The 24,871-nt window shown below is 36.6% G+C and overlaps 3 protein-coding genes across 4 annotated transcripts in view; 1 reads left to right on the forward strand and 2 right to left on the reverse strand.

The window, feature by feature from the left end:
• The window catches only part of LOC139963376 (nucleoporin NUP188-like), a 48,279-nt gene extending 41,262 nt beyond the window's left edge, over positions 1–7,017 (reverse strand). Inside the window, exons 1-7 of the mRNA XM_071964069.1 lie at positions 6,943–7,017; positions 5,053–5,107; positions 4,163–4,236; positions 2,999–3,083; positions 2,277–2,357; positions 1,637–1,681; positions 769–861 (exon numbers count right to left, since the gene is read on the reverse strand). Of these exons, the coding sequence (XP_071820170.1) occupies positions 769–861; positions 1,637–1,681; positions 2,277–2,357; positions 2,999–3,083; positions 4,163–4,236; positions 5,053–5,107; positions 6,943–6,959 (450 nt within the window). The 5' untranslated portion in view covers positions 6,960–7,017. The remainder of the gene's footprint in view (positions 1–768; positions 862–1,636; positions 1,682–2,276; positions 2,358–2,998; positions 3,084–4,162; positions 4,237–5,052; positions 5,108–6,942) is intronic.
• LOC139963378 (protein Dr1-like) lies at positions 6,973–12,783 on the forward strand. The gene is made up of 4 exons (XM_071964072.1): positions 6,973–7,106; positions 8,218–8,442; positions 9,098–9,261; positions 10,822–12,783. The coding sequence occupies exons 2-4, from the start codon at positions 8,229–8,231 to the stop codon at positions 11,203–11,205; spliced, it is 762 nt and encodes a 253-aa protein (XP_071820173.1). The 5' UTR covers positions 6,973–7,106; positions 8,218–8,228; the 3' UTR covers positions 11,206–12,783.
• A 494-nt stretch (positions 12,784–13,277) lies between these two features.
• On the reverse strand, positions 13,278–23,930 carry LOC139963377 (uncharacterized). Of its 2 annotated transcripts, XM_071964070.1 has the most exons (6): positions 22,493–23,930; positions 20,226–20,351; positions 20,022–20,064; positions 19,297–19,352; positions 18,211–18,264; positions 13,278–17,007 (listed from the first exon to the last, which is right to left on the reverse strand). In XM_071964070.1, exons 1-6 carry the CDS (start codon positions 22,733–22,735, stop codon positions 14,476–14,478), a joined length of 3,054 nt encoding a protein of 1,017 aa, XP_071820171.1. In that variant the 5' UTR covers positions 22,736–23,930; the 3' UTR covers positions 13,278–14,475. The 2 variants fall into 2 exon arrangements, with proteins under 2 accessions (XP_071820171.1, XP_071820172.1); XM_071964071.1 differs by lacking the exon at positions 19,297–19,352 and having other exon boundaries at positions 22,493–22,515.
• Positions 23,931–24,871: the final 941 nt, after the last annotated feature.

A 24,871-nucleotide genomic window follows, 5' to 3' on the forward strand; every position in this document is an offset into this window, starting at 1 on the left:
ACAAGTATTACTTATTTTATCCACTGCAACAAATTACACTTATCATGGCTTAGGTTTAACAATGTTTCATGGTTTATTTAATTTTCAATCAAGGATACATTTCTTGTTCTTGTTTTATCTATGTTTAAGCCCCTCAAATCCATGTCAGGGATCCATTTTAAGTACAAATACTGGAGTGCATATTTCCTCAAGGAGGTTAAATCTGAAGTTTTTGACCATCTTTGTTTTTGTTAATTTTCATCTATCCTAAGCATCTTTATGACAGTGGATAGCGATGGTTGCCAATGAACTTAACCAAAACTATCCTTTGAGGTACTCTTACAGACAACCTTTTATTTTCTATATCATTTTATACTAAATTGTGTATACATTAATATTGCTGGACATAAAGAAGTCTGTGTTAAATTATAGTTAATACCCATCAAACTTTCTTAAAAGTCAGCCCTTATCCTAAAGGCTGTGTTTGCTTCACTTTCAAATAAAGTGGCAATAGTGAAAATAAGTATTTTGATAAGTGTTCTGGGACTGTATCAATGTCACCAAATGTTTAGTAAAGAAACAATCATTTTGATAAACTTTGAGTCACCTCGAGCCAACTTAACTGAAAATGATTCATTCTAAAAACATCAGTTAAGAGCAGAAAGTTCCGAGTAGTCCTTCCTGCTCAAAGACTTTGCAAATAAAAATATCCTTGACTGTGAGCTGACTCAGAAAACAATGATGTAGTTTAAGGAAAACAAAGATGGCAGCAGGAAGTCCTTATCGAACCTGGTAAGTGTGCTCCGAATCTTGACAGAATCCAATGATGTGTTTGATGGCGTGAATCAGATGCAACCTCTCGGATCGATAGAAGTCACAGACCTGCAGACAAGCAATAAACAAACATGGTCATTTAACATCATTTCAAAATACCTCGAGGTATTCATGCTACAGGGATGAAAACTGAGGAAAGTAATTTAGCAGTTACGGTTTCAATTAAACTTAAAAATTATTCAACTTAATTCAACTTAATGGTTGAGGTATTTATGAATATTAATTTACTAACATATCTCCTGTACATACCGTCTACGATCTGCCTAATTTATATTTACAATTGGCAAAACAAAATTAAGAGCACCTGTTGTTCACCCCTTTAGGTCATTTATATCTCTCAAAATTTTAGAAATATTCTCTCCTGTAGTTCTTATTCTTAGGGATCAATGTCAAGTGGAAATTGAACAAGTTCTTTCACAGGTTGGCAACTACAAACTCAATAATATTTATACTCAAAAATTTGAATAACATTGTGAGCGGCATTAGCTAGGCAGAACAATTGCAAGTTAAGTGTTAAGCTTCTTTGATATAAAATTTATGTAAACACAACTTGAATTAAGGATCAAGAGTGGCGAGGCCATTTCTTTTAATGGGCAAAGTTAGAAATATCCATTGGATTTTTCATTGAAATACCGGGGCACTGCAACAAATTTGCAGCTGTCAATAGGGCACCAAGGCAAATCTGAAAGGGTAGCATGGCATTCTTTCCAATGTAAATGAAAACATGTGACCTTTATACAGAATGGATGATAAATAGGAATTTACTGTATCACTTCTTTCTCCAACTTTTAAAATTAATAAAAGAAAGACACATATAACTCACTTTCAGTATGAGTGCTTGGATACTTCTTTCATCTTTGAGGATGGACTACACCGGAAGAAAAAAAAAAAAAAAAAAGTTGGAAATTACTAACTGATAATGTTTTCAGTAAATTTCAAAAAAGATTGTTTCACACTGTCGTCCACAATGTATGTCTCAATCCTACACATTTTAGTATACACTGGATAGTCATGTGTGTATCATTACAGTTGAGGTTATTAATTAGTCATTAATACAAGGCTAATGTTGCTCTCTATGCAAGACTATTCTTATCTCTTTTATTGTATTTTAATGATCATATGCCTTGATAGAATTTGACAGATTAGATGAAAATATCTGATGTTGGAACTCTCAAGTTCAACACAAAACTATAGTATTCTTATCTTGAAAAGCTTTCATTGACTTTGGAAATCTGTTTGCTATATATTTACTTAACATTCATACATATTCATACATATTCATATTTGATGTCTACTATATCACTCAGCAGAGTCATCTGCCTCATCCAACATTTATTTCATTAAGGATCAGTATAGCAGTAGTACCATATATTGTGTAGTTAAGTATTCGCATGGCTACAAATATTCAATTGAAAATGTAGCAAGCTTCATTAAAACTAAAAGCATGCTTTTTTAAAACAAACCTGTAACTGCTGGCCAGTTCCTCTGAAAGCATGTTGAAGATAACATCCAAAGAGTTCTTGGCACTGCAAGGCATCTAAATCCTGCCAAAGTAATAAAAAGCATAAATAAAACCTCTCACAAAGTTGTTTCATACAATAATAATAATAAAACAAAGTAATCTACAGTTTACGAAGGAAGATTTCGCTTGAGCTTTTCAAGATATTAGTCTTTACCATACAGTAGGTTGTTGGGCCAAAAATGTTGTTAAAATTGACACAGAAATTTTTGGCTAGAACAAACTTCTTTAGGAATCTTAAGTACAATTGGTAAGAATTAAAGTCTTTGCTCTGAAGATGAATATGTTACAACTCCCTTTTTATAAAAAAAAATGAAATTCAGACTAATAAGCAACCTATAATATTTATTTCGGCAACACTTTAACAAAAGTTGTTCCCGGGAAGGACAATGAAATCAAAGAAAAAATGTAGCAGCTCCCTCTTCACCAGGTTAAAGTTGTATTGCACTCTCTTAGTATTAAAACAAAAGTGAAAATGTAAATTCCTAGCAATAACGAGAGTTACAGTAGTATTAAATGACTACAGAAAAACAACTTGTGTTGTGTATACAGTAACATAATACTCAATGCAATATTAAAACGTGCATATGACAGACAATCATATGGAAGAATCAAAGCCTTTTTGAAAGATACTTAACAAAACATTTCGGTTTCCAATTTACATACCAGAAACTTGCTAAGCAGAAGCAGAAATCTCTGTTCGAGGTGATCGACACTCTTGTCAGCTTTCAACTTTGTTTCTGATCCGGAACTAAAGAGGCAAATTGACATGGTTAACATTATTAGGGTTTTATTTTATGTAAACTATTTACTTTCTGCATCATTAGATTGAGAAAGATTATTAACGGTAGAAAACATCTTTGAACACTTAGTGACAGACTAAAGAGTACATTTAGCAATGTAGTCGTTTGCTAAAATAATTGCTAAGAAATATTTAACATTATAAACACTGTAGCTGATATTCAAAATTAATTGCATGTTGCGATGCTTCAGAGTACGCAAAAAGAATGTGTAGCACAATTTATAGTGTTTCATAGAGAACTATTGTCGTTAATACTCTTTTTTAGTACTAGGCTCAATAGACCATGACAATATACTGCAAAATATTCTCCTCTTATTTATGGAGTCAGATGGTGGTTAGGATAAATACCGTTGCATCTTTTTAGTTACAATTCCAAAATTACAGAGGTACAGTATCTATTGTATTGAGCTTTAAGCAGTCAAGAATGTGAATCTGCAATACGTATTAACATTCCGTGAGATAATAATTACTCAAGTTACCACATTGAGAGCCAATTTTAACCAACTTTCTCTCATGACTTTTACATTTACTTTCATGGTTAGAATATCTGTGAACATAAACTTAGACAAAACCTAAATCCTCAACAATGCTATGGATCCACAATTGTCAAGCCTTAATATACCCCAGCTTATTGCACACCATGACCATGAACTCTTCTGAGGTACAGTATGTACGACTTTTGAGTGCTAATTAATGAGTCTGACCACCTTCATTTTTAATAACATGAAGGATGTTCCCGTATTTCACACCACATCCCCAGCTGCCTGTGTCGTCATTGTATTAAGTAAATTGATCGTATTTCATGTTAAAAACGAAGGATGTTTCAACCCATTCCTTCCATAACCATAGCTGTCCCTGTCATCATTGTAAGTCTTCTTAAATTTTCATACATTTTATATTATTATATGTCTTATTAGAGGGCCTCGTGGAAGATTAGCTATAGCTAAACGAGCTACCCTCTTAAAATAAAGTTTAAATAAAAATTAAAAATAATAGTAAATGGAGAAACAGCTGGAATGGAAACTTACCTGTGGGGTTTGAAGATTGTAATTCCATCTAAAAGTCTCGTTTTATTATCATTTAATTCATCTTTAATCAGCTCCTGCAAGAAAGTATGAACAAATGTTTTAAATTTATTTTAGCTATATCAAGGTATAGAAACAGATTTCCACAATTGTCCCACAAGGTTTAGTTTATCATTTATTTAATTAAAATTAAATTAAATGACAAATAATGAAAAAACTTCAATAATATATATTATTTGTTTAATAGTAGGCAAGTTATCAATAATCTTAATTAATTATTTTAGTCAGGATTCATGAATATTGCTCAAGAATTTAGGTACTGTCCTAAATTAATCTATGAATGTAAATTTTCTATGCGTTTCAACTCTTGGAAAGAACCATACTGTATACATACGTATTTTGCATTGTTTCAAAGAGAAACAATCCTTGATTCAAGTTTAACAGCTACTTGACAAATTAAATCATCCAGATGGACAATTTCAAATCAGCACAATTATGTCCCTGAGCTAACAAATATACTTAAACAGAAATTGCTTCTCTGATTTTCTTAGAGGGCATTATCATAATGAAAAAGCTGTTTTTAAGTTTTGAGAAGAGGGTGTTTGTTTGAAAAGAAGTGACATACACCTTTATCGAGAAGGCACAAGGCTAGCCTATTTTGCAATTATAGAATGTGGTTGAAGGTATTATTAATTGTTAGAAATATCATTCGAAAAAGAAAACTTGAATAATTTTGCTTCCTTAAGTTGCAGACCATAGCTTGAGTATTAAACTTTAATGATCTACATGTATGTAACTTGTAAAACATGGCTTTATACTTAGCTTATGGTTATAACAGTAAGAAATGGCTATGAAAGGGAACAATAGTTAATGGTAAACTTTAAGCAACAAACCTTTGATTTAATGGATGAGTGACCACTTATAATGAACAAAAGCTCTTGACTGGACCTGGATGTGCAAAAACAAATTAAAGCATGTGAGATTTGATGTACGGATGTAGTCTGTTAGGTACTAGGTACCTTAGTTCAGTAACCTTATAGTAGTCGTTAATAAAAAATATTTAGTAATAATCATAAATTATGTAAAAATTCTCTTGGAACCATATAGGTACTAGGTACCTTGGTTCAGTAGCCTTATACTGTAGTATTCGTTAATAAACATAATTAGTCATAATAATAAATTATGTAAAAATTCTCTTGGAACCATATATATTGCAACACATTTCATGATTTCAGAGTTAAGTGCAAAGGAAGTCCTCCTTGAAGTTAAAAGTCCATTCAAGTAACCTCCAAACGTTTTGGTCACCATTGAACTTTTACCTCAAGGAACAAAAAAAAATTCTGGATGTGGTGTTCTATATTTCAACATTTTCACTATTATCCTTGTAAGATATGACTAAGGATCCACTTAGAGATCATCAAATGCTACCCTCCCTCGAGCCATAGTGTACCTGTACTAACCCTGGATGCTTAGGCCTACAGTACATGGGAGGGAGAGGGAGACAATACCATTACCAATAATCATATGCTATCTGAAAACTTAAGGTATTAATTTTGATGACTATGAAGTGCTATAGTCCTAGCGTAACTGTCATTATTATTATTATAAGGCTACCTGTACGTTAGTGTAACTGTAATTTGTAGTGGATAAGGGCCTGATTGAGAGTCTTAGATCTTCTTGATTGGCTCCAGTAATAGCACGCTATAGCTAGGAAGGCTTTGTGATTACATTTATAATCCATCCGCCCAGTCTTAAATTGACCTCAGGCCCCACAACTAGCCTGAATAGCTTCTTAACACCATTCTAAGGCTCTTTATGTAAAGACTGTGGAAATATTATCATGTCTACAGTGTAGTTATTCATACAGCATTCACAGAAAGACCATCATACTACAGACCGAGAGATATAACTTCAAGTAAAATATGTGGCAGGCGTTGCAGACTAACTGGTAAAAAGAGGTCATTTTACGACCAAGGCAGGTCTATAATCCCAACAAACTTTTCCATGATAGCCTGCTGGAGTTGGTGTCTATATATACAGCAGACTTTAAGTCGTTGTTTCATAATTATATCACCCCCCCCCCACCGCCCTTTAAGTTAAATGGTATCATCAGTGAGTAGGAGTAAGACCAAAACTGTTGTACAGTACAGTGTATGTATTTTAGATCCTCCTGCAAGCAGGAACTAGCGAAGAAGCCATCATTGGCTTATCAAAGCCGCAAGCTGACCTAAGTCTAGTCTTAGATTCATATTTATCGTCCATGATTATGGATTGTCAATTGACAACAACTCTGTAACTGGACGACATACATTAATCTTGGAGTGACTCAAACTTATGATTGAAAGGCACTAGACATTATCCACTGAGCTATCCATATTTCATAAGATCAATAACAATTATCAACCTACAGTTTACTCGGCTCTTATGACTGATGACAAGCAACTAGGCCTAGATGCTAGGTCTACTCTAACTTACAAAGGTACAGTAGCAGACTAGTCGCCTAATTTATAGTACAGTACTCATACTATCACTCAGACTTGAGTATCATTACCACTACTAGTACTACTAGGCAGCTACAATTACTGAACGTTAGCGGCCTAAATCATGGTTTAGGGTAGGCTAGTAACGGTTAAGTCATTTCAAGTTTGGTTTGTGGCGTAGATTAGACTGTTATAAAACGAATTTATTGACATATTCGTAAAAAATTAAAGTTATTGTACAAAATATCATGCCAAAAGGCTTTGCAAGAACAGAACGGTTGTAATTACGACTAAAATACTCACGTAGGAAATGCCGCCATTGTGTTTTTAAGCAGCAGACGAACCGCATGAGAAGAATGTACAGTGGTAAACGAAAACCCTTTCACGCCATACTCAGCTTGGTCTGACTGCACACTGTAAAGCTGAAAATTGTCAAAAATACGGATTTTCAGACGGAAAATTATATTGTACGTATACACTTGACTTTGGAAAAATATATATTCACCATATGAAGAGTATCCTTATCTTATGAAAACTTAGGAATCGTAAATTGGGCTAAGACTAACATTACATTGAGAAATATCTTGGGCCCGACGTTTCGCAAAACCAGACCAAATCAACTGTAGGCCTAGACTGTATACTGTATCTAGGCCTAGCTTTAAAAGCCTATGAAAGGTTGCCATCTATTAGTTATTGTAATGTCAAAATACAGTGCAAGAAAATAACATGGTTTAGGTGAAATCCTATATAGCCTACATAGAATACTTCTCTATTCCTATGAACCTAATCATTTTATATCTACAACCTGCTTCATTGCCCATAGTCTTCTAATATTTTAGTACCAGTAGTAGTACTAATAATGTGCTTTATTACTTTTTAACTTTAGGCCTACTGTACCTGTAGACTAGAGCTGTACTTAGCCTGCACTTTGCTCCTTTCATTAGGCTTGGTCTAAATATAGGCTAAGGGTACATGTACAAATTAGCTAGATTAATGAAAACCTAAACCCTAAAGAAAAAGGATAATTTCTTTCCAATTTGTTTACTGGTAAATGACCAAATTAACTAGGTTATTGAAAACCCCTAAAAAACAAGATCATTTTTCTCAATTTGTTTAGGCCTACAGCCTACTGGTCACCTCAAAGTCCCCTGTCATCCAAGTGAACAAGGAAACATGCAGTAGTGTAGGCCTAGAATTGCTACTTTTGATTTAGTTAAAAACAATGACCTATTCCTTCAAGTAGACCAAATTGGCTGCTTTGCCTTGTAATCTGAGCTAATTAATGGCGTGTGTTGATCATGCCCTTAAATTACTGAGCAGAGCAGAGCTGTGCTAGTGCTGTTAAGAAAGAACTACAGGTTTAGTTAATACATGTATCTCATATTATATTGAACCAGTTATCAATATCCATTTTGAAAAAGTTTCTTGCTTAGAGAACAGTTCACTCAATTGTGTGCTGATGACATTAATCATGCAATTACTGTCTCTAACAGTTCATCACGTTGCTCTGTATATTTCTAGTCTCCATCTCTTAATCAAACCCTAACAAAAATTAACCACAGTTTCTCTTTGTTGCAGGTGGGTGCATAATGGCTGATACTTTGGACGATGAAGTAACAATCCCCAGGGCTGCACTTAACAAGATGATGAAGGAAATTCTACCTCATGTGAGGGTTGCTGGTGATGCCAGAGAACTCATACTCAACTGTTGCACAGAATTTATTCATCTGATATCTTCAGAAGCCAATGAAATATGCAACAAGCAATCAAAAAAGACTATATCTCCAGAGCATGTGCTAGCAGGTATTGCATTATTTCATAAAAAAAAATTAACTTATGATATCTTTCCCTAGTGTAAATGAACAAATTGTTTAAAGAGCCATGAGGAGAGAATGGCAAAAAGTAGTGAAAAAAAATGAATGGTGTTGTTTGCTATGTCTAAATCATTCGTGTGAATGCTAATCTTAAATCTCGAGATAGTCAGAAGTGAAAGTGAATCTGCATCAATAAAAACATACGTATTGAATAATCACAGTCAGTGAGAATATACAAGTGCTACTCTTTCAGAAGTAAGTTTCTATTTAAAGGATTCATATCATATAGACTAAGAGAAGATTAAAGAAATTGAATAGTTCTAACTTTATCTAGTCAACTTGTGTACTAGTGCTCTTGCCAATCGGCTTAGCATAAAGTACATAGAAGAGATTTCTCCATGTCTACCAACAGTTGTACAGTGCTCAGCAGAATTTAGTAGAAAATCTACAAACCTATTAAAAAAGGATTTTATAAAGGTGATCAATCTTGAAAAACAGGGAATAAATACAAGAAAGACAAATAAAGAGAGTGTAAAAGAATGTAAATTGAAAAATATATATAAGGCAATGTAATAGTTCAGGGAATGTTTCCTTGTACTGGAGCCTGAAATACATGATACACTGTCGGTTTCTTTCTCATCTAGCTCTTGACAGTCTTGGCTTTGGGGAATATATGAATGACTGCAAGTCTGCTCTGGAGGAGTGCAAGACTGTTGCTGCCAAGAAAAGACGCGGAAGCAACCGATTAGAAAATCTGGGTATACCAGAAGAGGAGTTACTGAGACAACAGCAAGAACTGTTTGAGAAGGTATGGTTTGTAGTAACTTGTGAAACTAACTTGTAAAACTGACACTTGGATCTTTCAAACATCCATATATACAGTATATGAGAGGATTGGATAGTTTTTTTCTTTTTAAAGAAGTGTACCATGCATCCTGGTGAGTGCAGGTGCTAACTTCTTCGTAAGGCACATTATCTGTGTCAAGAATTAATAAACAAAGTGGCACTAGCAGTGAATAACTTCCACAGCATGGTCATTGCAGAAGTACTTTATTTAGGATTTAAAGGTTTTCTGGTTCTTAGTTCTTTCTCAGAAATTCTCCGACGCTGTTCCTCCCTTCCAAATTATCATACCCAAGAAAGAGGCATAAGTCACAAGCTTTGACTGATCAAATTTCACTTTAAAAGTCAAACAGTTTTAATTATTCTAAGTTGCTTCTTAAAACATGCGATTACTATTGTTTAATGTGTCCAGCTGTTGAAAAATTGAGGATTGACTCAAATTCAAATAATGACAAAAGAAAAGCTTATTCAATATTCTACTTTGGTGAAGTATATGTACAGTTGGGGAGGGGGAGGGGGTGCTTTGTAATTGCTTAATTGCAATCTCATCTTGATAAGAAACTAAGTATCACTGTTTAAAACTGATGACCAATTGGAAGTGCTGATTTAATCAATGGGGAGAAGTTCTCAATGCCATTCTTTAAGCGAGTGGTATGCAACCTCTTAGGCCAGGACCCAACCAGACTGTTGGGCATTTACTATTTATGCGAATGCAACGCTGAGATTGGTATACAGCTAACAAACTTCGTAGTACAATAATGTGGCTGGAAAACGATTACTTTGTACAGGTCACTTTGCTATTTTTATCTTTCTACATGCAATCAGTAATGCCTAAAACTAAGTCAACATTTTCTGGAGTGAATTTGTGCCCCATCAAAATATGACTTTGTTATCCAAACATTGGGTTGCCACCCTTGGGTTGAGGACCATTGCTTTAAGCCAATTGATGGCACTATTCTGTTTCGGAACATTTTTGTGAAGCAATGCATCATCTAAAATTCAAATAGCTGTACAAAATGATCAAACTGTTGAGTACTGTAGTGCACTGGGGCAATTAATGCTACGAGCCGTTTTCATCATCCTGCTGGCAATCGTCCCATACTGGAAATTATAAAATGATTAAGTTTTAGTTAATGAAACTTTGAATGTTGCTTAATGTTGTATTTCTGAACCACAACAAAACATTAAATAATCCCATACAGGATATCTTCATATCCATGGAACACTCCTGCGGATTGTATTTAGAATTAATACGCTTTCAATAGTGACACGATCGAGTGAACTGTCGTGTTGAAATATGATCTTTTGTATCTGCTTGTTAGTTCGGTATAAAACCCTTCAGTTCAACATATTAATGGAGCCATTCATTGGACCATCTTACTGTGCTCCATAATATTCCATCTTCAGTTTAAGAATTTATTTGTGATTGCCTGGTTTTGAGGTTTTTAATTAGTTGTCCATCACTCACATATCATCAACCTATCATCATCTTCATCATTATCATTTTGTTATCTTCATCTTCTAGGCGAGACTGGAGCAAGCAGCTATTGAACAACAAGAATGGCTTCAGCTTCAAGCAGCCCAAATGCAGCAGCAGCAGCAGGAGGGCCAATACTTCCCTCCTGGGGTGGATCCATCTGTCCCCAGCCAAACGGTCAATCAAGGCCAACAGATCGGCCAGCCTATTCCTGGACAAACTGTTAACACGCAAGATTTGTCAAACAGCCAAACTAATACGTCCATCGTAAGATCGGCCAGTACAGATCACCAGAGTCAAGCACAACCTGGTGCTGACACTGCCATTGTACAGCAAGTATCTGATTCAAACAATGGTGTAACATCATCGGGTCAAAGTTCAAACCCTCCGGGGGTGTCAGAACCAGCCAATGCAGACGTCAAATCTGAATGAGAGTAAACATTGGGAGCAGAACACTGGAGCTGTGAATTAGATGGCAGCTCCACTATAATAACCAAGAAGAATGGTCTCATTGAAAGATCAAGAACCATTGTTGGGGTTCTTTGAAGAAAAGCTTGTAGCCTCAGGTCTGTGCTCCCTCAGTAAGAAAGGGTTGCTCCGAAACCCTCCGGCCAGCACTCTGTGAATGCACACGTCACTGAAAAATATAATAAATGTCGACCAGCGCAACTTTGAGTCAGGAAGGCTGAATCTGATATATTGTCATCTTCAGATATGGAGCAATTAATCTCAAAATACATTTACATTGGTTGACTGGAACTCAATGAGATCTTTAGGCCATAGTTTGGTCCATTTCATAGCACAACCTTCTGTACATATTTATGAATTATCAAGAAATTTTTGCCATGGCATCATCTTGCCCCCCCCCCTTCCCCTTCCACCCTGTTGAAAACAATTGTAGTTCTTCAATTCTAATGTTGAAGTTTCATTATAACTTTAAATTAATTTTCCAAAAATCTACTTCAATTTGCTGGTGTTGACAGCTGTAGTGTCAGATAGTGGCTTTCTTAATAGCACCATGCTAGCACCATGCTAGACCAGTCTCTCTTGTTACCAAATTAGTTTCCTACTATAAGAGTTACAACAGATCTTTCACAACATATGTAGGTAGGGGGCAGGGGGTATTGCTAGGGTACATTGTTATTGGCTAGGAGTAAATGAAGCTGCCAAGGGATAAGAGCCCTTGTTGGGTTTCACTTGAGGAGGCTGTAGAGGTGGGAGGGGGAGGGGGGTCGGGGGGGTGAAATACTCCACTTACAAACCGCTACATAGTCAACTCAGTACAGCCACACCTGTAATTTATATTTATGTGGGTGAGAAAACCAGCCAGAGGAAACATTTTCAACCTAAACTTCTCTGGTTTGGTGCAGCCTGTATAAATAATGAATACACAATTTTGCTTTAAAACTCAAAAGTTGAAAGAGCAAGTGTTATATATATGTACATATTAAGGGTATTAGATAGAACATGAGCAATCATTAGAAAATGAAATTTGATAATCTGTTTTCCTTTCATGTTCTTAGTTAAATATTATTTAGAGATAACTTGAATAGAACCAGCCTGAGCATTATATAAAAACCCCTAAGTTTGTAGTCATGAGAGATGAATTTGAAATTTTAATCAATTTCATATGCAATCTCTCTGCAAATTTTTAGAAATGTTGTTCCATTTTTAAACCTCATCTAGAGAACATCACCCTTTGCATGGACGATTTTGCACAATCCACTTGCAACAATATGTCATGACTATTCTAGTGATAAGAAAAAGAAAAAAATCAGTAGAAAAGTGCATTAAAGCTGAGGGAGTACTAAACAGCATAGATTGTCATGTTTCCATAAAATAGCCAGTGGTGGTGCACAAAAGGGGGATGAGGACAGGACATGACCCCACGCCTCCATCAGGCATGTATGATCAGGAAAATATTCAGTCGGTGGAGGGGAGACTGTTTACATTCAGGTAGGGAAAGAACCTTTCTCATGGGCGCAAGACAGCAGTATTTCCTTCCATAAATTTTCATTTCACCTACTAAATCAATTGTTAATTCTAGAATTTGCCCCCCCCTTCCTCCCCCGACCTATGAAATACTGCTCACACTGCTGACAGTAGGATGCTGTGGCTGCCAAAGAGATGCATCGTGTACATTAGCCATTTGCCAAATTCTCCTTTGGTGTCTTTTCCAAATGCTTATATAATTGGCACTTGTTAAAAACGTGCAACGTTAATAGTTCCATCATAATCTGATATTGCGATTTTTCGTGTTTTGTTTTTGTCTGAAAGTGCTGGGTGTACGGGGTGGGGGGGGGGGTGGGTGGGGTCGGTTTTTTGGGGTAGGAATGGAGGATGTCTTCTACTAGTTAAAGGAAACTTTACTTCTGTACATGTATTATGGTGTAGTTTACCAACAGCTTTCCAATGGATGTTTATAATGTAATATGATTCTTCATTTTTTGTTATAGTGAAACCATAACACATATTGGAGACAAAATAGATAAGGGAACCTATGGTTTGTTACGAATTGTTTGGTTATATTTTGTGTCAGTAAGCTTACTTCTAATATCAAATAATTTATATAATTTCAAGTAACGTCCAGATCCGCATTCAAACAGCGATGGACAATAACATGCATCTTGTTTTGATTGGTAACTTGTTAACTTCGAACCATACATTAAGTTTTCGGATTTCATTGCTTTTAATTCTTCATAGTACCTCGATGTCGTCATGTGAACAGAAAATATTAGTATCTTCAGCAATAAGTACAAAATTATAAAAAATATTGGATACATTATAACATGTCGTTCATATAAAGGATCAAAAATTTGAGCCCAAGTACAGACCCCAACAAGTACAAAATTTAAAAAAATGGATACATTATAACATGTCGTTCATATAAAGGATCAATAATTTGTGCCCAAGTATAGACCCTTGAGGCATACTACATTCCAAAGCTCTGACATAAAATCCTTGATTTAGACATGACATTCTGTTGGGAACATAACTACCTAGTCAGTTATGAACAGTTCCCCGAATTTCATAATGTTCAAGTTTCTTAAGAAATAAACAAGGGTCGATTGTGTCAAAAGGTTTTTTTTCTTCATATCAACGAAGATAGCTGAACATTAACATTCAGTGACGTAGTGAAGTTTACCAGTAATGCTAATAATGCCATCGATGTAGACCTTCCAGGCCTGAAGCCATACTGACTCTAAGACAGGGGATAGTGCTTGGCAAAAAAATTTTACAACCTATTCCAAACAACTTTTCAATTATTTGGATACCTTCGGTAGCATTGAAACTGGTCTATAGTTAGTCACAACATTCTTCTCACCAGACTTTAAATACATGTATGACTTTTAATACACTCATGTTGTCTGAAAAAGTTATCCCAAAAATATGATGTATTACAATATATAGGTAATAAGCTTGGATGATAAAGGAAATTATATTTTCACTAAGTGCACGCTCATATCATTACATTCAACATAAATGTTGTCTCCTAAGCTTTTAATAATACCCAGTAACTTCACTTTCAGTGTTATCAGCTAAAACCATAGAACTGGTATTCTTAGAGCTGGTCTATAACAAATTACAGCAGGAATTCCACCTTAATTGTTATAAATTGCGTACAATTTCGTTTTTAATTTAACCTCCGCCTCGCCCCCATCTTACATCACCTGCCCTAATTATAATAATACATATTTTGTATTACTTTTCTGTGAACAGGTCTTTCCTCATGAGTTTCTCTAAGCAACTCGTCTTGTAACTTGCAGCCAATCCTTGGCTTATTTGATCCTCACGGAATTGCAGCTGTACCTTATTTAAATTATTTCTAGCCCGAACATCCATTTCATACTCATTGAGGTATTTCCTCCAATTCTGCGCGGCCTCTTCTTCTGACCACGTGACGTAGATGTACTGAGCTACACATCTGACCAATGAAATGCGATGCCAACCCACCCCTCTTTCACCTCTGAAATGATGGAACATCCCGCACTGATCTAAACTGATTAGAACTTTCCCTTCACAGCCGACAAAAGTACGAGTATCAACCACCATTATTTGCCCCTTTCGTTTCTCATCCCTCCTCACAGGACTGGCAACGGTAGGTGGATCCTCACCGGTTGCGGTACAGTTACCCTCTTGCAATTGATCTTTGAACAGATTGCCAGCGAGATTGAAAAGGTAATCACCTTCATCATCAGAATCGGAAGATGCATTTACATCCGGGTTGTTAATTACTTCCTGTCTATCGTCGGTCGTTTGTGTAGTCAAGTTACCTGGGGAAAGTTCACGGTCCGTTGCTATGGGAGATTTATACAGAACCGTAGACCATATCAGCTCGATACCAAGACGATTAAATGTTTTGTCGAGAAGATGTTTCAGGTCTTTGAACGAGTTGCCATGGATGGCAAAGTTATGTAACACGATAGTAATATCATTCATATTATCCACACCAACCAGATCTCGGAAAATCCTTGAAAACGTTTGATATATTCTCTCTTCTACGCATGCGCATCTCATATAGTCAGGTTCTTGCTGCTGCAGAGAGCAAGAGCAATTCTGCAGACGGTAAAGTAACGGTTTCAATCCATCAATCACGTGACCACATTTGGAAAACTGACTGTGGCCATTACCCGTGATTGCTTGAATTTCCTTAATAATCTTAAATAAACTTCGCGGAACTCGCTTGACCAAGTCTAAATATTCGAATTGAAAATTTGAGGGCATATGATCTTTGATCCAACGTGGGTCCTTGCAGTTTCGAGAATCTACTCGATATGTGTGAGTCGACACTGTCATCCAAACGAAACTTTCATATGGAATGTTTTCGACTTCATCTTCTAAAAGTTCCTTGGCCGATTTTAATAATTCGAAAGGCACTTCGTCCATGAAAATATGTTGAACTCCGCCACTGCTAGTTTGAGGTTTTGTCAACTTACGAATAGTATCAAGCAGAAGCTCGGGGGTGACCTTGAAGTTTTGTCCCTGTTCGTTTTCATGTAAAACTCTGAATGGAGAGATCTTAATCTTTAGGTTACTTAAAAACTTTTCCAGTTGCTGACTGGATCTATAAGACATTTTAAGTGCACAGAATAAGGAATCGTTGATATCTGTACAAGTAATAATATTAATCTTGCATTTTGCTTCGTCGGTGTTACTTTGTTGGCAAATTTGTCGAGCTTTCGAGGCAAGAATCAAACTTTTCCCTGTCCCCGTGTCACCGGCGATGATCATGAACTTACGGTTGGAATTGCGGACACGTAACTGAACAGGGGTTAAAAAGCTTAAGCTTAGTTTCTTTCCAGATTTATGTATTGCCGAGGCTACAGTAGGCACAGAAACGGAGGATGCTAGGCCAACATATCTACCACAAATCTCCCTGAATTGCTGGTGCGAAAAAGCATCTGAATGATCTCTTCGTCCAACCGTATACAGAGCGTTCTTCAACCAAAAAGAAAATTGATTGATATTTGTCAATGCTGGAGCTGTTAATATCACAGCAGCATGGTGTACACAGAGGTTACATTGTTTTAAGTCTTTCTCTTGTAGATTTGGTAATGCAGCAAAGCCATATATCGGTGACTTCACTGTGACGTAAGGAAGATCTCTATTCGATTGTAGAAACACAAATTTATCTTTCATCGCCTGTGACATCGCATTTTGAGCTTTGTGCTTAAGGTTAAGGTAATTATTGTCAATCAGTTCGCAACTTTTAACCTGAAAAAATAAGACGCCATATTTTTGCGATATAGCCATGATGTCATGATCTCCTTTAATATCTGTGACAAGAACGTTCGACTTGACATTGTTCAAGTAATCTTGGTATTTATAATTTGTAAATATAAACATATTCTCTGACGAGAATTCGGCCCATTTTTGCAGAATTTTCACGACGCTCTCCACAGCTCGGTCAGCATTTCTCACCGTTAGTATGTTCTCGATTTGTTTAGGCTTTAATAGCGTCTTTAGTTCACTGAGTTCCTCGTCGGAATAAAGCGTCAAGTCATTCTTCGACTTCTGTGAATTTCTCTTTATTGCATCAGTGTGAAACCAGAAAGGAGGAACTCGATAAACGCCATCGTCTTTGAAATGTTCATCGATGTATTCCGTCGTTGCTTCTCTGAAACTTGTTTGCTCGCCCCCTCCGACAGAAACCTCGGCTTGTTTTATCCACAGTTTTTCACTGCAAGGTAAGTCTTTTTCTGGGAGCCATAGAATTCTATATAATGCACAGTCCTGCAAAAGCGAAACAAGAGATGACATTTACAATACTCCACGCTGTTTTTTTTGTAAGAGGGGGGGGGGGGAGGGGCGTAGGGGATGGGTTGAAAGGTTGGTGGCACCGTAATTTCTCCAAAGCCATATAGCGCAAGAATGGTTGTGTTATAATTATTTCATCTATTATACTTTTCCTTCGGTTAGTTTGGATGTTTCCTGACATTATGCAAGGCAAGTAAAAAAAAGTGAATTTTATGTTCTATAAACCTATGAATATTCTCACATGATGGACTCGACGGGTGGGGGGGGGGGGGGCTATGTCTAACTCAATGCAGTAAATACATAATGGGACAGTATAATACAGAAGGGTCTGATCATATTAATATGAACACATATATTCACAAAGGAGCAGAGAAGGCAAGGGGGTGACGTGGTACATGCACCCCCCTTTCGCCCCTACACACTCTCTCTCAATTTATTATTCGCCATTTTATTACTACCTTCGACCGACGTATCAAGTCTCCCACATAGGCTGTACGTGGTTCAAATGGTGTGCGAAAATTAAAGCGGAGGGGACAGGGCAATGGCTCCAACCATCTTCAGTCGCGGAGAATGGTTCAGTAGGGGCTTTCTGTTACATTCAACCGGGAAATGATTATATCATTGCTACGAATACAACCCCCCCCCCCCAGGAAACCTGACGCAAACATCCAAGTGTGCGTATGATTTAGTTGAAGTATGCTATACAGATTTACTTTACTGCATCATCAGACGTATCCTCATCTAATTTATATTGTTCTCTTTGGGAGGGGGAGGGGAAGGGGAGGGGAGAGGGGAGGGAAGGGGGAGTGGGGAGGGTGTAGGGGGAGGGAGGTTATCCAGACCTACTACAAGGGAGTCGGCTTCAACCAGCCCAGGGCCACACCCCATCTTTATAAACATTCTGCATTCGCCTCTGGATCTTCCATGAAATTTCATGCCACTACTTCTATATACTTCAATCATTCTGCCTGGGGAATTTAGAATATGTATCCCCAGCCCTCATCCCCGCACCTTTGAAACTAGGTGTACGCCATTGACGTGATTAACTACATGGTTCTGGTTTAATTTCAATAAGTTGTTTACTCTGCATAGCTTGCAAAATAAAACTATATAGATACCGGTAGGTAAGCAATCATATAGTGAACAAGTAATCATTGTATTATAAACCATCGTGCAAACCTGATTCATATCTTCATAATTGTTGTATTCATCTTTAAAGCTCTGATCTTCGCTCTGTGAATTTAAGCAAAATATAAGATATCAGTAAACACCTTACACGAATTATGAATTATTTACACAAGTTAATGAATTATTCATTAAAATTATAGGGAAAGTGCTATAGATAAACGATCAATCAGTTTCGTTAGCGTGTTGTAACTAATTAACTTATAAACAAGTTTGTACTTGAACAATATTGAACAAGGAGACAGTCGATCTAATCACCATTTCTAACGGAGTATGAATAGCAGTACCATTCCCCTCCAATTTATAGGTTTATAGACAAATATGGCCTCCATTAGCGTGTTCATGCTACTCCCCCTCTCCATGCCACTCCCTGCATGTATGAGCCATGCAGAGATCGATTTTTTTGGGGGGGGGGATTTTTTTCGGGGGGGGGGAGTGTTGGCTATGTCCGTCCTGGAGCAGGGTATATGGAGGGGAGTCTAACTGGAGGGGAAGCCCTTCCAATTTTTTTTATAGATGCAAAACTTTACACGTGAAAAACAAATAAATAAATCAAATCAAATAGATGCAAAAATCATTTTGACTATTTTTTAAGAGTTTAAATGTTGCCTGCGTATGCGACTTTGCGTGAGTGTGTGTTATACAATGTAAACCAATTGGAAGAATGTCTGAACAAACTTGGGATGGAAGCCCCCCTGCTCCCCTCCCCCTCCCGTATCGTGGCTATAACCTGCCGCTCCCTATGCCACATATATCTTATCCCTATTTAATAATAAGTCCCGACATAGTAGTCTATTGATGTGTAATTCTGATAAGAGGAAAAACTAAATTACATTGCTACATGCTCGATGCGGTCAATGATTGATTACTTTGAATGTTACGATAAAAGACATGCGCTAGCTCAGTGTGCAGGCCTTATACATTACAACATATCCATAGCCCATGGTGACATATCAAAGAAGGCACGAATGCCATATATAATCTATTAACTTTAACTCTTGAATACTAAATTTTGAAAACGTGCATATGCAAACAGGAAATAAAACCATTGAGATCAATTTAAACAATTAACGTTTATACCTGAACACGCTTTAGATAAATACTTGCTGATTCTTTCACTTTCTGGATATCCTTTGCTATACAGAAAGAAAAGTAAAACTGCTTGTCAATACAATAATTTTAGACTTGCTGCATTGATGTATTTTCTGCTCTATTTTTGTAACCTTATTGTCTGCGTGAGGATCTATGATGACGTAATAATAAGCCAATCAGTAAACACAAAAGCAGACAGACGACCATAAGTATAGGAAAGGAAGGCACACGAATGCTGTGTGATATTTGAGGAATCACATGCACAAGCTAGCTCGGCGATTACCATGCACGACATCAACTTATCCAAATAGAGAAAAAGCAAAGAAACAAATAATACTTCAGCAAAAAATAAGTTCAGATACCTCTCAACCATTTGTGATATAAACATTTAGTACATTGACTTTATAGAGCATTGACTGAAACCCTCCCACTCTACTGATTGCACTTTTTGGTTTACACGAGTGCGTGTGTGTGTGTGTGTAACAGCCAAGCTATTTGGTATTTGTGCAAGGAAGAGCTTATGACAGTATAATTGTGTTTGTTTTACAAATAAAGCTATTGAACGGCATAAATGGACATTTTTGCATCACCACCATGTTTGTTTATTTATATTAGTTGCATATATCGGTAGATTATAATGGAATTATCCATTCAAAGTGCAATGTATGCATAAATGATAAAAGGCTATATTAAAGCTTATACATAATGCCCACCTGTTGAGACTGTATGTACAGAACGGCCATCCTCATAATTATCCTGGAGGTATGCATAAAAAAAATTATAAAAAAAATCAGTAAAAACGACATATTAGCAGGAAGAAATATTAATACAGTATGTGTGTTATCTCGGCTTGTTAATGATCCAATAAATAGATGTCATTCAGATGTTATATAATGTATACGTTTCATTTCACTCACGATTTCGACATTTTGATGTTGAAGTATCCACAACTCTTCTATCTTTTGTAGGAATCGCTGGTAGTAGTAGTCTCGTCTCTGTTTAGCGTGCCTATGGCCACCGTATGAAACACATGATCCAGGACCCTAACACAATAAAGTGATGTATTGTGTTACTGCTTTAACTATTAAGGTCATATATATATGTTCATAGGTGGGGTGGGGTGGTGTGGGGGAGGGGGGGGAGTGGACAGCAATTTAAAATCCTCCTACTTATAAACGAGGGGTTGAACCTCTGCATGTAAGGCCCCCCCCCTGAAAAAGGTAAAAAAATAATTTCGTTAAGGAGGGGGGGGGGGGGGTAAGTGGAGTCGTGAAGCCGACTTCCATGTAGTGCGAGCGGTGGGACAATCCTCATCTAAGGAAAAATACACATTATACGTCATACGATTCATTCTGAAGCATAGTGTATGCTATAAATTAGATCTAAACGCAAGGTTTAATAAATATTCATTCATACTTAGTAAAGATTCCTAAATCCTATTGGTCCATTCAGGTCAGCTGACCGTGGTTAATCCTGTGAGTAACGCACGGTAAAATTACGGGGCATCACTTTAATAAATCTTTGGTTATTTGTAACCAAAAATGTTTTGTTTTATGATTTTTTCCCCCACACAAATGGTAGTGTATGAATGAACGGGGTTAATCAACGGTCTAGCGTGCGTTACTCACATGATTAATGCACTCCGGGTGTTAATGCTATCGCTGGATGCACTCGGGCTCCGCCCTCGTGCATCGCTTGCATTATCCCCCGATCGTGCATTAATCCTGTGAGTAACGCACGCTAGACCGTTGATTAACCCCTTAATAAATATACGCTTGCTTTTTGCGTGCTTATTCTTCCCGGTTAAATTTTGCAGAAAAAATCCCTCAATTAACCAATTCCTCCATGCCAAAGATGGCAGGTGGGGTGGGCATGCTTTCACCGACCCACCCCTCCCCCATTAAGATGGTCCATTAATCTAAAAAGTTTAGTAACTTCATTTTGTTCTTAAACCCTAATACATTAAACAGTTGAAAAAGGGTAACGGCATCATCGTGTGGCAGACATTGTAAATCTATTCGGAAGCACAAAAGTATTTCGTACTGCTGCTATGTGAAAAGCCCATCTCTATAGCTTATTCCTGATAACTAATGAAAATATGGTTTGTTGAAGTAATCCATTCTATCTGGTTAAACCTTCTTTTACTCCATGAAGTTGGAGAACACTAGGTGGTCTGTGATGTCATCTGGGCAAATGCTCTTTAATATAGCATACTTTGGACTATTCTCTTCACTGCTTGAATGTATCTAAGAGTGGAAACTTATACATTTGGAATGCATGCTTATATGCTGTCAACCTCATGTAGTAAGAATTTCATAATTAAAAATGAAACTTTTCTGCCGATGCCATTACATTTTTTTCCTCATGAGTATATGAATTCTTGAAACATTGAATTCTTGAAACATTATCAAGAGTTCGAGACACTCCCGGTTCGAGTCACTCCCAGATTAATGTATGTCGTCCAGTTACAGAGTTGTTGACAATTAACAATTCATAATCATGGACGTTAAATATGAATGTAAGAGACTGACTTTGGTCAGCTTGCGGGCCAATGATGGCTTCTTCGCGAGTTCCTGCTTGCAGGAGGATCTAAAATACATACATACATACAAGAAAAAAACATAGACCTATTTATCTCAATTGCAGAGATGACAACCCAGTCACCCTGCTGTTGCCAGGTGCATTTACAAAATATCACCAAATTTAAGACATCCATATATACGTGATAAAACAAAATGCTACGGGTATGGTTTGACCAAAAGGTGCAGCAAAATTTCTGCACTTTTGTTAAACAGCTTTATAGCCACAATAAGATCCTTTTAATATTTAATAAGTGTGCTGACATTTGAATAGAGTGACACTATTTAGGCACATATGATAATGGCATTCATCCTTCATTAAGTGTGACAAGTAAACCAATTAGTGTTGATATATACCCTATGGAACATCATAGCATGCATTTCAAACTTTGCTTAACAACAAAGTCTCAGACACACACCCCGTTCACCCCCTCCCCCAACCCTTTTCCTGCTTTCAAACGAATTCCAAAAAAAAAGACCAAGGATTTCTCATACTTCAAGCAAACTTTCTCGAGAATTAAACTGACGGTACAGTGTATACATGGTGAATGGTGAGAAGTACTAGGCCTACATGAAAACACAACAGTAACATTTATTTAACTTACATAATTAGCATTCAACAACGTCAATGTTAAGGAATGCTCTAATTGGTCAATTCGTCGTGACTGGTGATCTAAAGCAGAGTTTAACGTCTTGAATCCATTGTCTATTCTCTGTAATATATCTTCTTTCAATGACGTCATGAGTTGCAGCTCTTGTGTTATGCTGGTACTATTTTCACTCACGGGTTGGCCATCCTCATTTTGTTTAAAGGTTGAATCGCTATCAATCGCATCCATTTTAACCATTCAATGTTAATATAGGTTACAAGATGTGTGGGATGACGAAGGCATCCAGCGAGACTACATGCATGCACATAACCACTCTTTAGGAGTAAAACACTTAAAGGGGTTTCTAAATTATCGAAATTGATCAGAAAGTTATCTACAGTGTGATCTTAATTGCACATACTTTAAGTAAAAGAAAGATTTAGTATAAATGTGAGCTTAATGATGAAATACGTTAATTATTTGGATAAAGGATGATCTGTTATTCAAGGGACATTATTGAATAATAATTGATGCAACTTGCTTGAAATGTTGAGTCAACATTAACCTCCTATCTATGCGAACAAAAGTAGCAAAATATATTTCCCCTTAAAACTCAGGCTGGACCTTACTAACATCGTCGGACATGTATAAATCGGTAGACCTGACAAGGAATCCAATACAAACCAGAATGTGTGTAACATATAAATTGCCGTAAGACGAAGCACACATCGTGAGGGACGCTGTACTGTGCGGATATGTTGAACAATAACACCGTACGCTACCGATCAAAGATCACACTGTAAGCGACTTCCGATAAATTAACTTCAGTGTCAACCAAGTATACATTGCAGTAAGGTGTCAACCCGTGTTCCGGATCAAGAAATCGGTAACGGTCTCCACAGAATCATTACCGCTGTATACGCAATATTTGCCACATTTAAACGTAACATTGACGTTAACACATAATTATATTCACCGAAGCCGGCTTTCACGATGCATAGCAGTGTTAACTGAAAAGAAAACATTCACAGAACTCAATGCCAACATGAGCTCGAAACTGTTAATGGATTAGCAATGCACGACTGGGCAACCGATAGGCGTTCAGCTTACTGTACCAATCCGTAGTGCTCGTCACCCGAACGAAAGCATGACATTTGACTTTCCAGTGACTTGCGACGGAATTGATAGATGAACAAGTAAATACCATACTTATCACAAATCCAATGGCAAGAGCCATGCAACAGTATAAAGCAGACTTTGCTTTAGAGTTGTCAGAGCGCAAAAGTCCACATAACAATATATGCAAGCCTATATATATATATTGCCAATAGTAAATATTCAACCAGCCATAAAACGGTGAATTGAATGGATTCATATGACTGATTCATAGGACTGACTTCCTGTCAGTCTTGAACGTTAACACACGGCGTTCCATCATGTTTCTTGTAATAATATTTTTTGTTATTGAAACTAAAGTAACTATGAACAGATCATTTACGTATCCATGCAAAAGATTTTAGTTAATGCTGCGCGAAGAGTTGAATCTTTGCCAAATTTTGCAATCAGACAATTGATTATGTTAATTTTTTGGGAGCTTTCAACTATTTTTACATGTTGAGGGAGTTGGGTGAAAATTCCTAAGTCGACCAATGCTTTTTTGTACATGCATCTTAGAAACTAAAAAGGAAATTATTTAAATTTTCGTAAGCATGCACCTTTAAGAGATAGTACCTTGATACCTTGCCATCCATAACTGGACACAAAGGTTAAAATATCGTGACTGTAGTTCACTATTCATGCATGATTGTAGATGCTCGGGAAACCCTCTTAAGTGTTGAAATAAAAGGTTGAATTCATCAAATATTCTGAATTATTTGTGTTGTCATTCCTCTTTGTTGTCTCTTAAATGTGCTTTTCTGTTGTGATCTACTATATAAAAGAACAAGGAATAAAGCTGCTTTTAATAATTAACGTATGAAACACTTATGAACGGGTGCTATGTTGAAATTGCTGGCAAAATTGTACATAAAAATTTTGTAGTTGCGTTACATGCTGATCATGTAAAACTTTACAAAACAGCAGTTAAGTAAATTCAAGTAAATTTTACTTAAATGTTTTAGTGTTCTTATTTGACATGAACATCAAGTAAAATTTTAACCTTCGTACAACATTTTCTGAATGTATGTACTTTCAAAAGCAAGACAAGCATGATTCCTGCCACGTTGGCAGTACATCTAGTGAAAAGAGTTTCCTTCAGGCATATTTACAGTTTTTGTTAATAAAAAACATTCAAAAGTAAAATCTGAAATATAAAATTTTCGGACTAGCTTTAATATGATATAAGAACAATCAGTGACGATGCTGTGCATGATCGTATGCATTTCTGGTTTGATA

This window comes from Apostichopus japonicus, chromosome 22 (genome assembly GCF_037975245.1).
Source record: "Apostichopus japonicus isolate 1M-3 chromosome 22, ASM3797524v1, whole genome shotgun sequence".
NCBI lineage: Eukaryota > Metazoa > Echinodermata > Holothuroidea > Aspidochirotida > Stichopodidae > Apostichopus > Apostichopus japonicus.